Raw genomic sequence first — 18,259 nt, 5'->3', positions numbered from 1 at the left:
CCGACGTGTGTGTGTGTGTATATGAGCTATCTAGACCAAATGGTTCCACTCCACTGTTTACATATACTTGAACCCACTTCAGTTTTTCCACCAATATTTTGTAATCAAACTTTCAGACCAAGGGACACATTGATCTTTATTAGAATATTGACAGATTTGATTAATCTTTTAGTTGAAAGATCTGTTAACGGAACAGTTCACCTCTTTCAAAGCAAGAATAAAATTAGTTTTGCAGCATATTAAAGTGAGCATTGAGGCAAACTCAATGGACATGGTTAAATCAGCTGTGTGAAAATATTTAATGCTAGAACGAGATATAATGCTGGCTGTATCTAAATGTGTTGTGGCTTATGAGAGTGCTCTTGCCCAACCTAATTGAGTCGAACTGAAGAGATCATAGTACTGTGTATATGTACAGGTGCTGGTCATATTATTAGAATATCATGAAAAAGTTGATTTATTTCATTAATTCCATTTAGAAAGTCAAACCTGTAGAATGTATACATTCATTCCAAACAGACTGATACATTATAAGTGTTTTTTGCCAAAAAGAAGATGATTATAGCTGACAACCAATGAAAACCCTAAATTCAACATCTCAGAAAATTAGAATATGGTGAAAAGGTCAGATATTGAAGACACCTGATGCCACACTCTAATTAGCTAACTAACTCAAAACACCTGGAAAAGCCTTTAAATGGTCTCTCGTTTTGATTCTGTATGACACACAATCATGGGGAAGACTGCTGACTTGACAACTGTCCAAAAGATGACCATTGATACTTTAAAGAAGGAGGGCAAGACACAAAAGGTCATTGCCAAAGAGGTTGGATGTTCCCAGAGCTCTGTGTCCAAGCACATTAATAGAGAGGCGAAGGGAAGAAAAAGATGTGGTAGAAAAGAGTGTACAAGCAAGAGGGATAAACGCGCCCTGGAGAGGATTGTCAAACAAAACCGATTAAAAAATGTGGGGGAGATCCACAAAGAGTGGACTGTAGCTGGAGTCAGTGCTTCAAGAAGCACCACACACCGACGTATGCAAGATATGGGCTTCAGCTGTCGCATTCCTCGTGTAAAGCCACTCTTGAATAAGAGACAACGTCAAAAGCGTCTCGCCTGGGCTCAAGACAAAAAGGACTGGACTGCTGCTGAGTGGTCCAAAGTTATGTTTTCAGATGAAAGTAAATTTTGTATCTCCTTTGGAAATCAAGGTCCCAGAGTCTGGAGGAAGACAGGAGAGGCACAGAATCCACGTTGCCTGAAGTCCAGTGTAAAATTTCCACAGTCAGTAATGGTCTGGGGTGCCATGTCATCTGCTGCTGTTGGTCCACTGTGTTTCCTGAGGTCCAGGGTCAATGCAGCAGTCTACCAGGAAGTTTTAGAACACTTTATGCTGCCTGCCGCGGACCAACTTTATGGAGGTGACGATTTCATTTTCCAACATGACTTGGCACCTGCACACAGTGCCAAATCTACCAGTACCTGGTTTAAGGACCATGGTATCCCTCTTCTTGATTGGCCTGCAAACTCACCTGACCTTAACCCCATAGAAAACCTATGGGGTATTGTGAAGCGGAAGATGCGAGATGCCAGACCCAACAATGCTGAAGAGCTGAAGGCCACTATTAAAGCAACCTGGGCTCTCATAACACCTGAGGAGTGCAACAGACTGGTCGACTCCATGCCACGCCGTATTGCTGCAGCAATTCAGGCAAAAGGAGCTGCAACTAAGTATTGATTGCCATACATGCTGAAACTTTCCATGTTCATACTTTTCAGTTGGCCCACATTTCTAAAAAATCATTTTTTGTACTAGTCGTAACTAATATTCTAATTTTCTGAGATACTGAATTTGGGATTTTCAGTAATTGTCAGTACTAATCATCCAAATTAAAAGAAATAAACATTTCAAATATATCACTGTGTGTAATGAATTGATATAATATGTAAGTTTCACGTTCTGAATATAATTACTGAAATAAATCAACTTTTTCATGATATTCTAATAATTTGACCAGCACCTGTATATATAACATGCAAGGCGATACAGATCATGTATATCGAAGTTAAATGCATGAGCTGTCCATGAACCTGAAAACGGCACCAGTTTGGTTGGACCTTTTCTATATGTCTACGTATTTAAACTGCATTATTTTACATTTTCTAGACACGGTTCTGTATCCCAGGTCATGATGGGTACACCCATCAATACTTGAAGCATGACATGTGTCTGGCTGCGCAACCATCTATGGTCTGACTAAACTCTGAAATAAGACTTGAAATGACACTTTCATGCTGTTATGACGGAGGCAGTAACCGTTGCATTTTGCCACACGGTGTCACTCATGTCCAATCAGTCGTTATGTCCATGTGTGTTCATACCTTAACCAAACATTCTGTCTTTACCCATTTCAGATTTAATTGAACACTTAAAAAAACGCGCGTTTGGCGACAACTGGTCCAAGTTGTATGCAGTGCCCTTCCAGCATAGTTCATAAACATGTGCGAATTGTCGAGACAACGTTTGATTAAATCGTATCTCTTCTGGCTGAGACGCGGTAAACAACGTCAAGCGGACGGTCGCTGGCCGTAATAAACTCTTGAGTATCGTATGAAACCTCCGCGAGCAGAATGGGAAAAAAGTGACGTAGTGGGGCTCTCCCAAAATCTACGGGCGTGCGCGCGCGGGTCTAAAGTAAACAGTCGATCGATATCTCCATTCGTGCCCTTTCGATCTCTATATTTGCCCAACACCTTCAGGACATATATCGTTACCCCTATCAATAATCCTATCGTAACGCTACCTTAGAGCAGGTTCAAATCCTACGGCCCAGGGACCTTTGAGCAGGTTCACATCCTCCTGCCCAGGGACGTTTGAGCAGGTTCACATCCTCCTGCCAAGGTACCTATAAGCAGGTTCACATCCTCCTGCCCAGGGACCTTTGAGCAGGTTCACATCCTCCTGCTGCCCAGGGAGGGGCCTCATGCAAGAGCCAAAGAGGTCCTCCGCACGCATGCGTCAAATATAAAGTGCGTTTTAGAATGATTACTTTGGGCGAGCAGTGAGAAAGAGGGAGAGAGATTATGCTGCTGGACACAACTGCTGTTTTAATCCTTCGGGCGATGAGATTTAGCGGAAACCACACGCTTTAACCTCAGCAGCCATGTTGTATGGAGAATTCACAGAACATCTCTTCTAGCGGATACCGTCCTCTTCAGAGACACCCGGGACTAGACTTTTGAAAAGTCAAGTTTTCCCTGGCGGTGGGAACCCCCTGGAGAGAACTGATCGGCTGAAGGAGTCTGCTTTACCGTCTTTATTCAGTGCCTCTCTCCAGAGCTCCAGACCCGACACGATGAAGGACCGCCTGGAGCAGCTCAAAGCGGTGAGCTCACCTGAGACTTCCTCACGTCTCTACACTTCCTCTACTGAGAGTTCCTTTATCTAATCACAAAACAGAGCCGGGCTCATCTTTTAACTCTTGGTAGTAAATGTCAGATCATTCAAACCTTTAGCCTACGTCTGTATACATTTAATTCTGTGGCGATCACGTCGGGGTCGATGGTTCCAAACCGGCCATAAACTCATAGGATCGTTCAGAATCGGTTTAGTTTGTTTTCGCTCATAGGATTTTGATACATTGCTGAGTTGTAAGCTGTTTCGCATGATCCTTTATCTCTCTCGTCTATTAATTTGTCTTCCTTCTAACGATCGTCAAGTGTAACACTTTTCCTGATTATTTATTTTAAGTTAACATATTCTCGACACGTTGTCATGAATTCAATACGGTGACGTAAGGCCTCACTTATAGTCTCAGTCACCTGTCACTCCACCTGATGTACTTCGTTCTCAACACTGCTGTCTACTATCGAGCAGGGATAGACCTCTCTAACTACAATAAGCTCTGCCTAAAGTCTGGGTTAGGCCTCAGTGTGTTACCATAGACACTGTGACTGGTGACCAAATATTTGCTGCGTTCAAGTCGTAGACGTTTGTGTGTCTTCAGGCACATGTGATGTATCACACATAGTTCGTATCATTTATATGGCTGAATTAAATATATTGGCTGTTAGGCCACAGTTTCAGGCAAATGCTATAAAGAAAGTTCCTTGTTGGACTTTTCTGTGTTACCTTTCACCAGCGACACACCTGTCTTCAGAATGGGAGGGTTGTGGGAAAGAGGAGCAGGAAACTAGATAGACTAACTCTTTTTAGTCTGGAGTTACTCTGTACTTCAGTACTCTCCTTGTCTTAAATCGACTGCTCCAATAAGCAACCCAAGGCTAATGTTCATTTCAAGCCCACATACAGAATATTGCTTCCATTGTCTAATGTGAAATAACGCTAATGATGACTTGGGAAATTAACAATAACGTTAACACTAACAAAACATATAATGTTTTACCTTGATGGTATTTCATGTCAATTTTACATATTTTAAAAATAAACGTATGTATTTTCCACCAATAGCTTTACTGAAACACATTAACGTACAGTTTACGATAATATGTATTTAAAGTCAACATCGGATCATCTTGTGTGTGATTTTTAAACTTCAAATGTACAGAGGTACAGCAGGAAACAGGAGAGGAGGGAGAAGTGTATCCCATAATGCATCAGTCATTCCCATGGCCGTGGTGAGGGCGTTCCTCCTGCTGCTCCGTCTGTCCAAGCAGCCTCCATCTGTCCCTGGGTCTGTCCGCCCCAGCAGCCTCCATCTGTCCCTGCGTCTGTCTGCCTACTGGACACTATTGGACACCCCGACCTTTAATAGCACTGGAATGCTCTTCCATCGATTGTTGCTATTACTGGTCCCCTTTGTGATGCGGGAAGGGTCAGAGGTCATGATCAGTGTCTCCGCTCAGATCCACGTCCGCGTCCACCTGTTCTCGTGGCTGTGGACCGGTCCCTGTCTTAACCTTTGATCTATTTCTGGTCTGGAGCTGCTCTGCAACATGGGGATTTAAATTGTGTTAAGCCACTACACAATTCATCCAATAGGAAGTCTGCACGTGAGATGCGCTGGGACCAGATTATGTAACTTATTGTAAAGCTTCAGTGCAGTTTAGTGTGGTCGCACACTGCATTTTAATTATTGAGGATCGATTGATTCTGTTTTAATGTTGTGTGATGCATCCTATATAGACAGTTGGCAAAGATGCATAAAAAACGTATTCTGATCTAGTTTTACTCTATTTAGTTGATCACAAAACCAAAATATAAATCCAGGATATCCATTTTTGTATCTTGTTCTTAGCAGAGGTTTATATGATTAAACCATCTTCGAGTTTGAGCACATCATTTATTTATTTCTGTATTTTTTATTTCAAACACAGCATTATGACAAGCAACAAATTTTAACCAGATTCTGTCCTTTTGTATAATATAATAATTGTATAAATCTTTCTAATACAAAATATAATTTTACATTTTAAAGACCCATTTAGCAACATGAATAATACACATAACTGGTTAAATGTATTCATTTTAACAATGATACAATAACCTTTAAAAACAACATTGAGATAAATCCTGACCCCAATCCTGGTAAAGGTCAATATGAAAATACACTGAATACGAATTAAACTAATACAGAAAGAGCAAAGATATCAAGTTAAATGTAAAACAATCAATGTATTAATAACTGATACATTTTGTATTATTGAACCTTTATTACTGCTGTGTCCATTTTATATTTATTAAAAGTCATAATGATTAAGTCTCTGAAGTGGCTATCAGTGTTCAAAGCCGTAATATCCAGGGAGGACATATAACCTCCCAGTATATTTAGTAAATATGGCGCTAACAAACAATGTTGTATGTAAATGGTACCTGGAAGTCACTGAGCCACCTCTCTACAACGCCTCTCAAACTCATTGAACATATGATTACATTAAACCAAAACCTCCCAATCTTAAGACATTTGAGGCCTTCAGCGTTCCGTGAACATTGTGTTAATTTTGTTCATTTTTGTGTTCATTTTCGATTGGTCAGCCTTTTTCGAAAGTCTGCATGCCCATTACGAGTTGGGACAATATAATTATGGCTGTTCAATCGTCACAAAGATGTAATGCTGAACTTTACACTGCATCATAACAATGCTCTAAAATGCTCTCAACAATCCACGTAACAAAAAGAGGCCAAGCCTCCATAGAAACCCTTCCCAAATCATGTCCAGCCTAGGGGGCCACCTTTATGATCATCAGTAATACGAGAGTGATGGCTTTACAACATGGTTCTGACTGGGCTACCAATCGACTCCTTGACCCAAACAGATTTAAACTGGTTCCTCCATTGTATAATTTGAAGAAACCTCGGGTTAAACTCTTGCCTACTATGTCGTTGTACATTTACAAATAAATGGCTACAAATATGTGGAATGCAATATCGAATGGTGGTGGAATTTCCCATTAAGGGTTTTTCGATGTATACAAACCTCAAATAAGTAAATCAAGATACTGTAACCAGTTGTCAATATCTAATAAACCCCTTTGTTGGGTCAGTATACTGAGAAAAGTGTCTGCCTTGACCTTATTTTATTGTACGTATTTGAAACCGGTAAACAGCTGTCTTCTTTCATACCAGATGTCCAACCTGTCCCTAGTTAGGCCTTTCTACATAAAGAAGTTATTTGTACCTACAAGACTCTCAGTATTTAACGATGGAAACTACAAACATGCCACTGTTGAGTTTATAAAACTACAAGCAGATTCACCCTGCTGCATCAGTTTGAGCTTCCTTTCGTTCAATCCAACAGTGAGAGTTGACCTACATATTCAAATTGCATTGAGGTTTACGAGGCCACTGTTGAGCTAACTTATTAAAGTTGACTCCATTTGCTGATAGCCGCTGTCAGCATTCACATGAATGCGGTTTGCTCTTCGTGGTGAAAGCAACTCTTTCTTTGTTTTTTTTGGACTGTTTCATTTTCGCTGAATGGGAAGGAAATGGCTGCATTGTCTTATCTCGGTGTAGCAGAACGTGTGTGGTAGAGTGTGTCGAGAACGGCCACTTTACAACCTGGGAGTTATTCAGGTAGAAATGGCTTGTTGTGACGAGGCATTCTCAATGTTAATTAATGTAAATTCACAACGCTGTTAAATCGTCCCACACATGCTGGCTGGAACTTTAATCTGGGCCATGTTTGCAATTCAAATGTATGAAAAGGGAGTGTGTAAAAGGTTGGAAATCCCAGCCTTTCTGAATAGGGACCTCTGTTATATGATTGTGATATAGGCCTGTTTGTACATGTGTATTTTAACATAGGAGCAATGACAAATGCAGCCGGATTGACTATGGTCCGCCGGCTCAGCAATACTAGCTACGACACGTTGTATTTTGGCGGAAGTTTGTTCCCTTTATCTTTGCATTTGTAAGTATGATTTATAATACAGATCGATAGGAGCCATTGGGGGCATATCTTAAAACAATATCGGGTTGAGGCGGTACATGCTGGTATTTACTTAACTCCAGCAGGCGAGAGGTCCTCGTCTTGTCGACATGCAGAGCTCCACCTCCTCAGTGCAGACCCTGCCAGCTCATATTGGGTCAGAAGGTGGCAGAAGAATGAACTATTGTTAACACCTTGACTCTGGTCAGGACAAGCAATTAAGGAAAGTGTTGAATACTATTGACAACCACTCTCTGCTACAGTATTTCCAGCCTCCTTCATTATTATTTATCTCATTTTCCTTATTTACCATTTCTCACTCGACGGTGGCGCCATATCATGAGTTTGTGTCCTGTTATTGATCTTGGTTAAACAGTTGGGCTTCCTTCCCAGTCGGCTGTAGCAGGGCTTTCCCTTCGCTGTGGCATCATTCTCTGTCACTGCTGCAGCGAGCGTGTTTATCCGAGGGGGTCCTGTGACCACGAGAAAGAGGCAGCTGCAATGCTCCGCCCACTGATAGGGGGGTGGGGAGAAGGCTGCTTGTGTTACCGTCACCTGGGCCTTTATTGATCAGCTGATACAGGTGGGGAGAGAAGGCTGCTTTTGTTAATGTCAACTGGGCCTTTATTGATCAGCTGATACATAGGGGGGAGAGGAGGCTGCTTGTGTTAACTTCAACTGGACCTTAAATTAAGGCCCAGTTGAAGTTAACCCAAGCAGCCATCTCTCCCCCCCTGTGTATCAGCTGATCAATTAAGACCCTTAATTGATCAGCTGCTACACAGGGGGGGAGAGATGGCTGCTTGTGTTACCTCGTTGATACCTTGGCCTTTATGATCAGCTGATACACAGGGGGGAGAGAAGGTTGCTTGTGTTACCGTCACCTGGGCCTTTATTGATCAGCTGATACAAAGGGGGGGAGTGAAGGCTGCTTGTGTTACCGCCTTTGATACCTGGGCCTTTTGTGATCATTTCATAAAGAGGAGAAGAAAAGTGCCACGCATGCTGCTTTTTTTAGGTTGTGTGGTGCGCTATTTGCTAGTGAATATGTTGGAGTTGATATTTCAATTGAGAAGTTTTTCTTTTTGGCAGCGAGTTATATCTTGTGTTGTGATTCAACTGGACCTCCAGTATAATTGAATGCCCACGTTGGACTGAAGATTATTCTGTCCTTCTTATTTTATACTTTCCTTTAAACTTCATGCACTGGTTAAGCAAACTGACAATCCCTATACTCTTCTTGCTCAGGGCTCCACCTGGGAGATACCTGGAGCAGCCTGCTGCTATACTCTGGGCCTCTTCTTTCCCATATACCTATATTTAAAATCCCTTCCTTTGTTTCCCTGAAGACGTGCGACCAAGATGACGATGAGGTGGAGATCTCCATGGACAACGCAGCCTTCATGGATGACTTCTTTTGTCAGGTGTGTGTGTGTGTGTGTGTGTGTGTGTGTGTGTGTGTGTGTGTGTGTGTGTGTGTGTGTGTGTGTGTGTGTGTGTGTGTGTGTGTGTGTGTGTGTGTGTGTGTGTTTATTAGCCTGACTTGTGTGCTAGAGTTTTCACGTGTCTCTGGTTGTGTGTGTTTGGCTGCGCAGATCGAGGACATCAGGAACAGTATTGATAAGATCGATGACCACGTGGCCGAGGTCAGGAAGCTGTACTCGGTCATCCTGTCGGCACCTACGTCTGACCAGAGTACGAACGCCTGCCCCCTCACCCAGCTCCTTCTCCTGGCAGAACAAGGGCTGATCTATCATCTTTTACTGGCTTTAGAGAAGGGCCAGTATCTGTTTCCACCAACGGTTGTTTTTACTCCTTCATGGCGACGCCGTCATACCAGTTCCAATGGTTGAAGGCAGAATTAGCTGAGGGTTCAGGAGGCTGGTGAACATTCTGGCTCTGTCATTGCTAAACAATGTTCGTCCCAATCCTTCAAAGGTTTTGATGTTGTTTTGTATTTCATAGGAGGTATTTTAGAGAGCCCCTATTTACCACCAGCTGTTCGATTCATTATCCATTTCAGGCTGTTAAAATGCGAAACATTTATTTTTCTATCAAACTGAACATAACAACAAAGCATCTGCTAGAAAGGCTAGTGATCTCATGTATAGCTAGGATCTGTGATGGACTTTGAAGCTAGAGATAACTACGTTTTGTCCATGCAAACACAGAAACACAGGATGAGCTGGAGGCCATCACCAACGACATCAAGAAGATGGCCAACAACGCCAGAAACAAGCTCAAGAGTGAGACACACACACACACACACACACACACACACACACACACACACACACACACACACACACACACACACACACACACACACACACACACACACACACACACACACACACACACACACACACAGGGAAGACAGTACTAAAAATAACACATCATGCATTCGAACAATACAACATTCCGCGCGACACTAGCTATCCAACACTGTATGAAATGAGACTCGTGTTTATCCTTCAGCCATCGAGAGGAACCTGGAGGCAGATGAGCAGGAGAGGGTCTCCGCCGACATGAGGATACGCAAATCACAGGTACACAACTCCTCATGTACACACAACGCACAACATCAATGCAAATCATAGGTGCACACCTCCTCAATGACCTGCACAACATCAACACAAATCACAGGTACACACCTCAATGAACACACAACATCAACGACACAAATTACAGGTACACACCTCAATGAAAACACAACAGCAACAACACTAATCACAGGTACACACTCCTCAATGAACACACAACATATGCAACGCAAATCACAGGTACACACTCCTCAATGAACACACAACATAAACAATGCAAATCACAGGTATACACCTCCACATTGAACACACAACAGCAACAACACAAATCACAGGTAAACACCTCAGTGAACACACAACAGTAACACTAATCACAGGTACACACCTCAATGAACACGCAACAACACAAATCACAGGTCAATGAGCTGCACAACCCACAGCACAGCACCACACAACGTGATCATTTTGCCTTTTGTGTACTAAAGTTGCGTCATTTTGAAAAATGGATGATGATAATAAACTTGATCTAGTGGCCGTGCAAAGTGGTTGACCATAGGGCCGACTTTATGGAGCATCGAAAGTAGAATAATTTTGTATCAAGCAATAGTTATCCAGTCTGAGTCATTAATTTGGTCCCCCCCTCAATCCCTCATGGCGTCCTCCCAGCATGCTGTGCTCTCCAGGAAGTTTGTGGAGGTGATGACCAAGTACAACGAGGCGCAGGTGGACTTCAGGGAGCGGAGCAAAGGCCGCATCCAGAGGCAGCTGGAGATCAGTGAGGCTCACACCAACTCCCACACTAATCACCTTCTGGAGGGTTCTTAATGCTCATCGCTCATAACCTTTTAACCTTTCAGCTGGCAAAGCCACCACGGACGAGGAGCTGGAGGAGATGCTGGAGAGCGGCAACGCGGCCGTGTTCACCGCAGGGGTGAGCTCCCGCTGTCATGCACGTCACGGGGATTTGAGGGCGTTTGTAATATTAAATATTCATCATTTTCTTTTCATTGCATGGAATGTATTTTGGATCATTAAAAGCTAGATCTTTCATAATAAAACTAGTGTTCTAAAGCTGCTCAACTCTGCAGATCGTGGACTCGGGCATCTCCAAGCAGGCCCTGAACGAGATCGAAGCCCGACACAAGGACATCGTCCGGCTGGAGAGCAGCATCAAGGAGCTGCACGACATGTTTGTGGACATCGCCATGTTGGTCGAGAGCCAGGTACGCTCACTGGTCCCTCCCCAAGCGGCGGCTCTGCCTGGGCCTGGTACCTATTGCTGGGCCTGGACTCAAATCAATCCCCATGCTTCCCCTCTAAGGAGCGGAGGCCTTTAGATCTAACCAATCCCTTTCTATCTATATTCTGCAAAACCTCACACTTCACCCGGGTTTCACATAGTTTATTCATATATAATGCATACATTTTATATTAGGAATAATATTAGCAATATATGCTCAGCTATATCTGCTTAACAATGAAACCCTGCTCAGCAGTCAGACTACAGTATCAGTCTTTAGTTTTTATCCCATGTCCAGGTTGGTTTCTAATGAATTTGTAAAGTACTCGCTGAATACATCCAGAGAAGTCCAAAGATGTATTTCATTGTTTCTATTATAAGTCAAAATGCCGTGTTTTATATAAAGCAGCGTGTACTATTCTCTGAAAGGCTATGTAAACATCTATTTCTTACTGATTGCTTCATGCTTCCCTGAGGCAATTCTCATATCGAGGTAAGGATTCTCCATCTCCCCGCTATGTGGTCTTGTTGTGTTATTATGATGTGATCTTATCTCTTGATAATGTACATATTGTGTCCAGTCTTTTTTCACTAATCCCCAAAGCGTATTGCTAAAGTCAATGTGAAAGTCTCTTTGAGGTTATGTGTTGTGAGCACCACACCATTCAGCTGTTCATCTCATTAGGTCCATCTGTAAAGTGTTGAGAACTCACCAACTTTAACCATCTTATTTTGCCTCTTACCACTTTGCCTTTAATTCTTCATATGTCTCTTATTTTCTTTAGGGAGACATTGTTGAAAACATCGAGTTGAATGTGTCCAAGTCGGTGGACCACATAGAGGTGGCCAAAACTGAGACCAAAAAGGCTGTAAGGTACCAGACCAAGGCCCGGAAGGTACTTTGCTTTCTTCCTTTACACTTCATGAGGTCAGCTGCTCTTGCTCGGACTCCGGTGAAGGCCCTTTGCCTCTTTCCTTATTCCCCTATGGCTGCTTATACTTTTCTAAGCACTTAACACCTGACTCCCTCTCCTTATGTCATGCCGTTCACACGCCCTCAGACCTCACACACGCGCAAGTATATTGACCTCTACATTTCTCTATCTCTTTCTGCTTTTTACATTGTTGTCGAACCCATACACACACATGAATACACATACACCCCTCTGTCAGGGTGGAATGATTGACAGGATTGAGAACAACATGGACCAATCGGTGGGCTTCGTGGAGCGGGCGGTGGCAGACACCAAGAAGGCGGCTAAATTCCAGCAGGAGGCGCGCCGTGTGAGTTGAGGCGCGCCATGTGATTGGACAAGACCACCGGTCCGGTTTCCCAAAGCCCCCTGTAATGCTGACCCCAGCGGGGACTGAGGATAATCAGTGTAGGCACTTCTGCACGAGGGTGTATTAGTGAGCAGGACAGCACGGGAAACCATTATCCATTTCATCAGTTTAATGAAACATGTTGCACGGTAATTCCAATCCTAATTTGTAATCTGTGGAGCCACACTTTTTCCAATGCCAACACATGGACAGAGCGGTTGCCCATCGCTAGAAGATCCTAAACACCATTACTAACTCCATTGAGGAACTGTAGGCACAAGGCAGATCCATGACATCATCTCTCTGGCCTGGGAGTCCCCGATTGGCCAACCCATTGATGTAGTAAGAGACCACGGCCGCTTGCACTGCAGTACAGCAGTGTGCAGGGTGAGCATTCCTCTTATATCAACGGGAATACTTTTGGGAAACCAGGCCGATGACACGAAGATCCAACTCCACCCAAACCTCAAGCCATCATTACCTCCCTCTTCCACACTTACCTGAAATGTGACCATGATCCCTGCGTCTGATGATTCCTTTACCTTGTGGAACCTTGTAAAATCATTCCTCAAAAACCCTCCTCTGACACACACAATCACATGCACATATGCTTCGTTCTTCCTGTCTTTTGACAGTTTCACAATATTCTTGTGCTCAAGCTTCTTTAACCAGTTTTTCCCTCCAGGTTTTATCTTGATTATTCATGTATAATTGCTATGTCGGTTTATAGGTGCAAAAAGCATTTTGCGCCTGTATTTGGTTCTTTGTCTGCTTATATGTTGTGGTGGGTGCAACAAAGGAATGTGTTGATGTGGACATGTACACTGGCTTCACCTTGCCACACTTAAGGCATGACATCGTTACATTGAGCTTCTATGGTATTGTAATATAAAATTAACTTTTGGACTTCCAGTTCTATTTTGCAGAAGACATTTTACTTGTCTTAAAACCCTGATATTCTATTATTGTCGAGGGATAATGAACCGCATTAATGACGTTGATGAATCCAAAGAGGCCTCACAGTGTGATGTGTCTGTGTGATCACAGACTCATGAGAAACCTTGATGTTGTTCCCAACAGAAAACGGTGATCATAGTGGTGATAGTGCTGATACTGCTGGCCATTATTGCGCTCATTGTGGGGTTGTCAGTAGGACTGAAGTGATGTTGAGGAGGAGAGAATGAGGGTGAGTACCTGGCCTGATTGGCCTCCGCCATACTGCAGTAGATGTGGGTCTGTCCACCAGCTCTGGATGAAGGGGTTGCATTCTCTCAATGTGGGTGTCGCCGTGGGGACGTGGTATATTTACATTTGTTGGGAATGTTTGCTCGCACTGTCCTGTTGGCTTATGTCGGGTGTGTTTTGTTTGTGTTGTACTTTGTTTTTTTTGGGTGTGTTGCTTCCCCAATCCCCACTCACACGCACAACTCTTATTTAATGAATCCTGGCCAACCTGAATTTAGAGAAACAAGCAACAGTTTGTTGTAGGAAGTACTTCTTTATTTGGTCGGGTGTTTGGTAAATGGTTCTGAACCGTGACGCACTGAAACCTTGCAGAACAGCAACACAAATGCAGAACATTGCAATTCATCATTGGCTCAAATTGGTGCGCTTGGATGTGACTTGCACTACATCAAGCACACGCTTAATTTACCATGACATCAGGAATTAATTTAATAAGAAAGCAGCATTAGCAATTAGGGCCCGACCGATTCATCGGCCTGCCGATTTAATCGGCCGATTATAGCCTTTTTGAAAATAATCGGCATCGGCCAAAAAGACGCAGATTACAACCGATTTTTCTTTTTTTTTTAATGTTATTGCGCTTAGTATCCTGCAGATTGCGCTCCTACTCGCCTTGCTAACTAACAACTTTAGCGGGAGTAAAAAAGAGGAGATTGAATTTTACCGTACAACATGAAAGCACGCTCGCTCAGGCAGCTGCGCGCTCACCTCACCAATGTACACAAGACGCGTTGTTTGAGCATGTTGTGCCTGTTTTCTTTAGGTCCCAGGCCATGTTAATTTGTTATACTGTAGACTCTAACGGTGAGACCATACTGCTCAGCACGCACGTGTTAGTCACTGCTCACGAGCGCAGCACATTGGGAGTTAGTTATTTATTTTACATTTTACATTACACTAATTTTTGACTGTAAATGTATTCTAAAACACTCAAAGGTTCTGCATTCAATTCACATATTCGTCAAAAGTGTTTAAAGTATATTTAAGGTATCAAAAACTACATTTTATATGCTTTTTTTTTTTATAATTTTTTTATTTTTTTAATCGGCCGATGTAATCGTAATTTTTCTCTGAAAATAATCGGCATCGGCATCGGCACTCAAAAATCAATATCGGTCGGGCCCTATTAGCAATAGAACTGGCTCCTGCCGAATAGTCTTCATTGCTTGGGAAGGCTCCTAACTAAGAACAATGACGCATAAGTGGCAGCCAGGATAAGTGCTTGTAGAATTCCCCTAATGCTAAGAAAAGGTGCTTCCTTTCTTATCCCCGTCTTTCCCATTGGGGTCAAGGAGAAGGCATAGGATGTCATTTTTTGGACTATTCGACCTTAGCCATGATCACTGTTTTATCATATCTGAGTCAACACAGGTGGACCTTAACTAACGGGTTGTGCCGTTTATGTATGCAAGTGTTGCAGTATAAAACCAGAGTTATGCAACTACGGTTTGATGAACTCTGGATGAAGATCAATGCAGAAGATAGAAGATATCCTCTTCTGTGTATTCAAAGTAACCGGTGGGAGGAGCCTTTTAAATAGCATGTATATACGCCTTCCTATATAGCGTTCCTATATAGGAAGTTAGGAACGCTTACCTGGCAGCAGGAACACTGGTGCTCTGCCATAAGTCCAACAGGCCAACTATCGGTGAGGGGTAACGTGTGTTTACACCAGTGGAAAACTGCCAATCATGTGTTAGTTGCTTTCCCTGTTTGGAGTTTCAATCTTTGATTGTTCTATAAATGTACTTGATCATTAACCCTCCTCTCCTCTCCATCTCTGTGTCTCTGTCTACAGAAGACCATCATCATCACTGTGGTCTGTGCTTTGATCGCTGTGGTCATCCTCGCCATCATCCTCTCTCAGACTCTATAGGAACACAAACCCTCCTCCTCTTCCTCAGTATCATCATCATCACCCCTCCCCCCCGGCCCCCCATCAGCTGGTGGAAAGAGAGCCCATCTATTACAGATGGATCACATTCGTTAGCCCAAAGACCCTTAATATTAGCATAGGACACATACAGTGTGTTGTTCTGTCTCTGACCACTGGACTGTACCTAGACCGGATGGAACCAGTAATGTATGGAAAAGAGTTTGATTGCTGAAACTAACTGGACTAATAGGGTGCATTCAGTCCTGATGGTCTGTGGGGGGACATTGGCCCCCCTGGGTCGGGGAGCTGAGAGCACACAGACCTTTGACTGCACATAAGGGTTCAGTGCCACGACTTTCAAGCACATACACATGAAATGTTTGTATACATGTTGGAAGAAAAAACGAATCATTTCATTTATGTCCCTCAGTTTCAAAAGTGGCTTTGGGTGACCAGACGCGGGGCGGTTCCTGTAACGTTATTCCTCGGTTCCCTAATATTTCAACACGACACTGCCACAACACGGTGCCTTATAATCCTCCACATGTCCTCTGATGTGAAGCTATCTATCGTCTCCTGCATTGAGCATTTTATTTCCCATGGAGGGAAGAAACATTTCAGCACTTTCTGATCATCTGTCATTAATGGTTAAATCGTGTTAATTATCAATTGCATCTTTTTTGTTGAGTACCTCATTATACACACATTCTACTGATACATCTCCCATATGAGTGGAGAAGCCTCTCTTATTCTGTACTAGTCTTATTCATGCAATCCCGATTGAATGAGTCGGTGCATCAAATAAGATTCATTATAATAATGGCTTTTCAGAAGTTTGCTCAATGTCTGACATCACGGTCATCAGACTTTGAGCATGGTGTGGTGATAACCAATTCCATTTGAGGTTATTTTAACATTACTCTGCTTCACAGGAATCACCAAAGCCAATGCTATCCTGCTTATATTTAATAAATCAGCCATACTGTACTTTAAATTCATAAGTCCAAATGATTTTCCACTCGCAATTACCAATAATACCCTATTGACAAGCAGACTTCCACATCCATGCTTATTACTTTATTAGTTCTGTATAATTTATAAGGGAGGCCAAAAAGTAGCTATGTGCTTTAACTGTTTAATTGTACTCTTAAGTTATATGATGCCAAATATTTTTGATGAAGAAATTAAATATTTTACTTTTTTTAATCAATGTACGTATGGATCAATGTGTCTTTCTGAGTTAGTTATTTTTCTCTGTTCGAGCATGCCTTGCGAGCGACGTTAAGACACTTTCTAAGCATGGCATACTTCTTTGTCCGGTGTTTTGGATTACATTTATTTTCTGGGAAGCTTGAGCGCACTTGGTTTTATTGTTTAGCAGCCTACACTTATGTGCCTCTTGTTCTCTCAAAGTGAAGGTAAGTCCCTTTTAATTATTCTATGTTCATGCTACCACACGTAGACACACACGCGCACTCGCACACGCACAGACACGCACACACACAGACCCACACGTTGTTCCTCTCCGATCCTCTGTTCCCCTTCTGGCTCATCACTAAAGCCTGTCATATACCACAAACCTGCCGATCAACAGAGGTACAACCGACCCCAAATGCTCACGCTTTTCTTATTTCTAATGCGATCTCTATTCATGCTGCAGAAGAAGATGATGATCACATTGTGCTGTGCTATCATTGGAATCGTTGGCTTCTCCTACCTGTATAGTTTCTTCTCGTAAAGGTAGAGGAAATGGGTCAAATACATTAAGAATAACATTGTTGATTCACATTGACTGATTACTGCATGAACCATTTACCTTTTCTTCTGCTTTGCTTTCTTTACAGGAAAATGTTTCTTCCAGAGAGAACTTGCATAACATAAGTCCCTGTCTTCCTCTGGAATTATTATTTATTATGAATTTGAATGACCAAATCCAATCCCTAATTCCCACACCCTCCACTTCGAATTATATTACATTTTCGGTATGAAGTTTTGGAAAATATGTTTTAGATGATAAATGTCTTGATTTCAGTGTTTTTGTTTTATGTTCATATTTGAATAGCGGGCGTTAACCCAACCTCATTATTCTGGACTTCAGGCGCCGCCTGGCGAGACGTCTTGTCATTACGTATTAACTTTTGCCGTTCTGGTTGTCTCCAAAGGTTTTTGCGTTGTTATGTTTATAAAGTTAATATTTTTAAATATAGTTGATGTAAATGAACTAAAGCGCCTCACCTCACTGCATAAATGAGACATAACTTGATTTTCGATTGCCCAGTCAGATACATTTATGTGCCCCGTGCCATTATGTCTATAACTTTTAACATCTGTTAACGTTGTGAAAATTGTTTTTACGAACTTTCTGTGTGTCATGTGATGCTGACGTAGTTTAAGAGACGGTCTTTCATGTAAAGAAATTGTTGAGATAGTTAATAAATAAAATCTGTTCTCTGAGTTGTGTGTTGCTTATGAGATTTGCTTTGTGGCCGCTCAACTGACATTATTCATGTTTATGCATTGAGGTGGAGATACACCTAGTAATACTGACAGGCAATACAATGAAAACATTCTTTCAGTTCTGAAGCGCTAAGCCATGTCTCGAACTGTGCCTAACAAATATTAATCGTCCGTCTGTCTGTGT

The 18,259-nt window shown here is 42.5% G+C and overlaps 1 protein-coding gene across 4 annotated transcripts; it reads left to right on the top strand.

The window, feature by feature from the left end:
- Positions 1–2,981: 2,981 nt before the first annotated feature.
- stx3b (syntaxin 3b) lies at positions 2,982–18,072 on the top strand. 4 transcript variants are annotated; one of them, XM_030367483.1, is made up of 11 exons: positions 2,982–3,386; positions 8,741–8,815; positions 8,987–9,086; positions 9,563–9,637; positions 9,870–9,940; positions 10,601–10,709; positions 10,792–10,865; positions 11,023–11,157; positions 12,348–12,458; positions 17,279–17,358; positions 17,463–18,072. In XM_030367483.1, the coding sequence occupies exons 1-10, from the start codon at positions 3,357–3,359 to the stop codon at positions 17,354–17,356; spliced, it is 858 nt and encodes a 285-aa protein (XP_030223343.1). In that variant the 5' UTR covers positions 2,982–3,356; the 3' UTR covers positions 17,357–17,358; positions 17,463–18,072. The 4 variants fall into 4 exon arrangements, with proteins under 4 accessions (XP_030223343.1, XP_030223342.1, XP_030223340.1 ...); XM_030367479.1 differs by lacking the exons at positions 12,348–12,458; positions 17,279–17,358; positions 17,463–18,072 and adding exons at positions 11,960–12,070; positions 13,578–13,683; positions 15,541–16,832 and having other exon boundaries at positions 2,987–3,386; XM_030367482.1 differs by having other exon boundaries at positions 17,279–18,072.
- The last annotated feature ends 187 nt before the right edge of the window (positions 18,073–18,259 follow it).

This window comes from Gadus morhua, chromosome 10 (genome assembly GCF_902167405.1).
Source record: "Gadus morhua chromosome 10, gadMor3.0, whole genome shotgun sequence".
NCBI lineage: Eukaryota > Metazoa > Chordata > Actinopteri > Gadiformes > Gadidae > Gadus > Gadus morhua.
The sequence above is the reverse complement of the archived record's forward strand: the minus strand, read 5'-3'. Positions and strand labels throughout refer to the sequence as shown.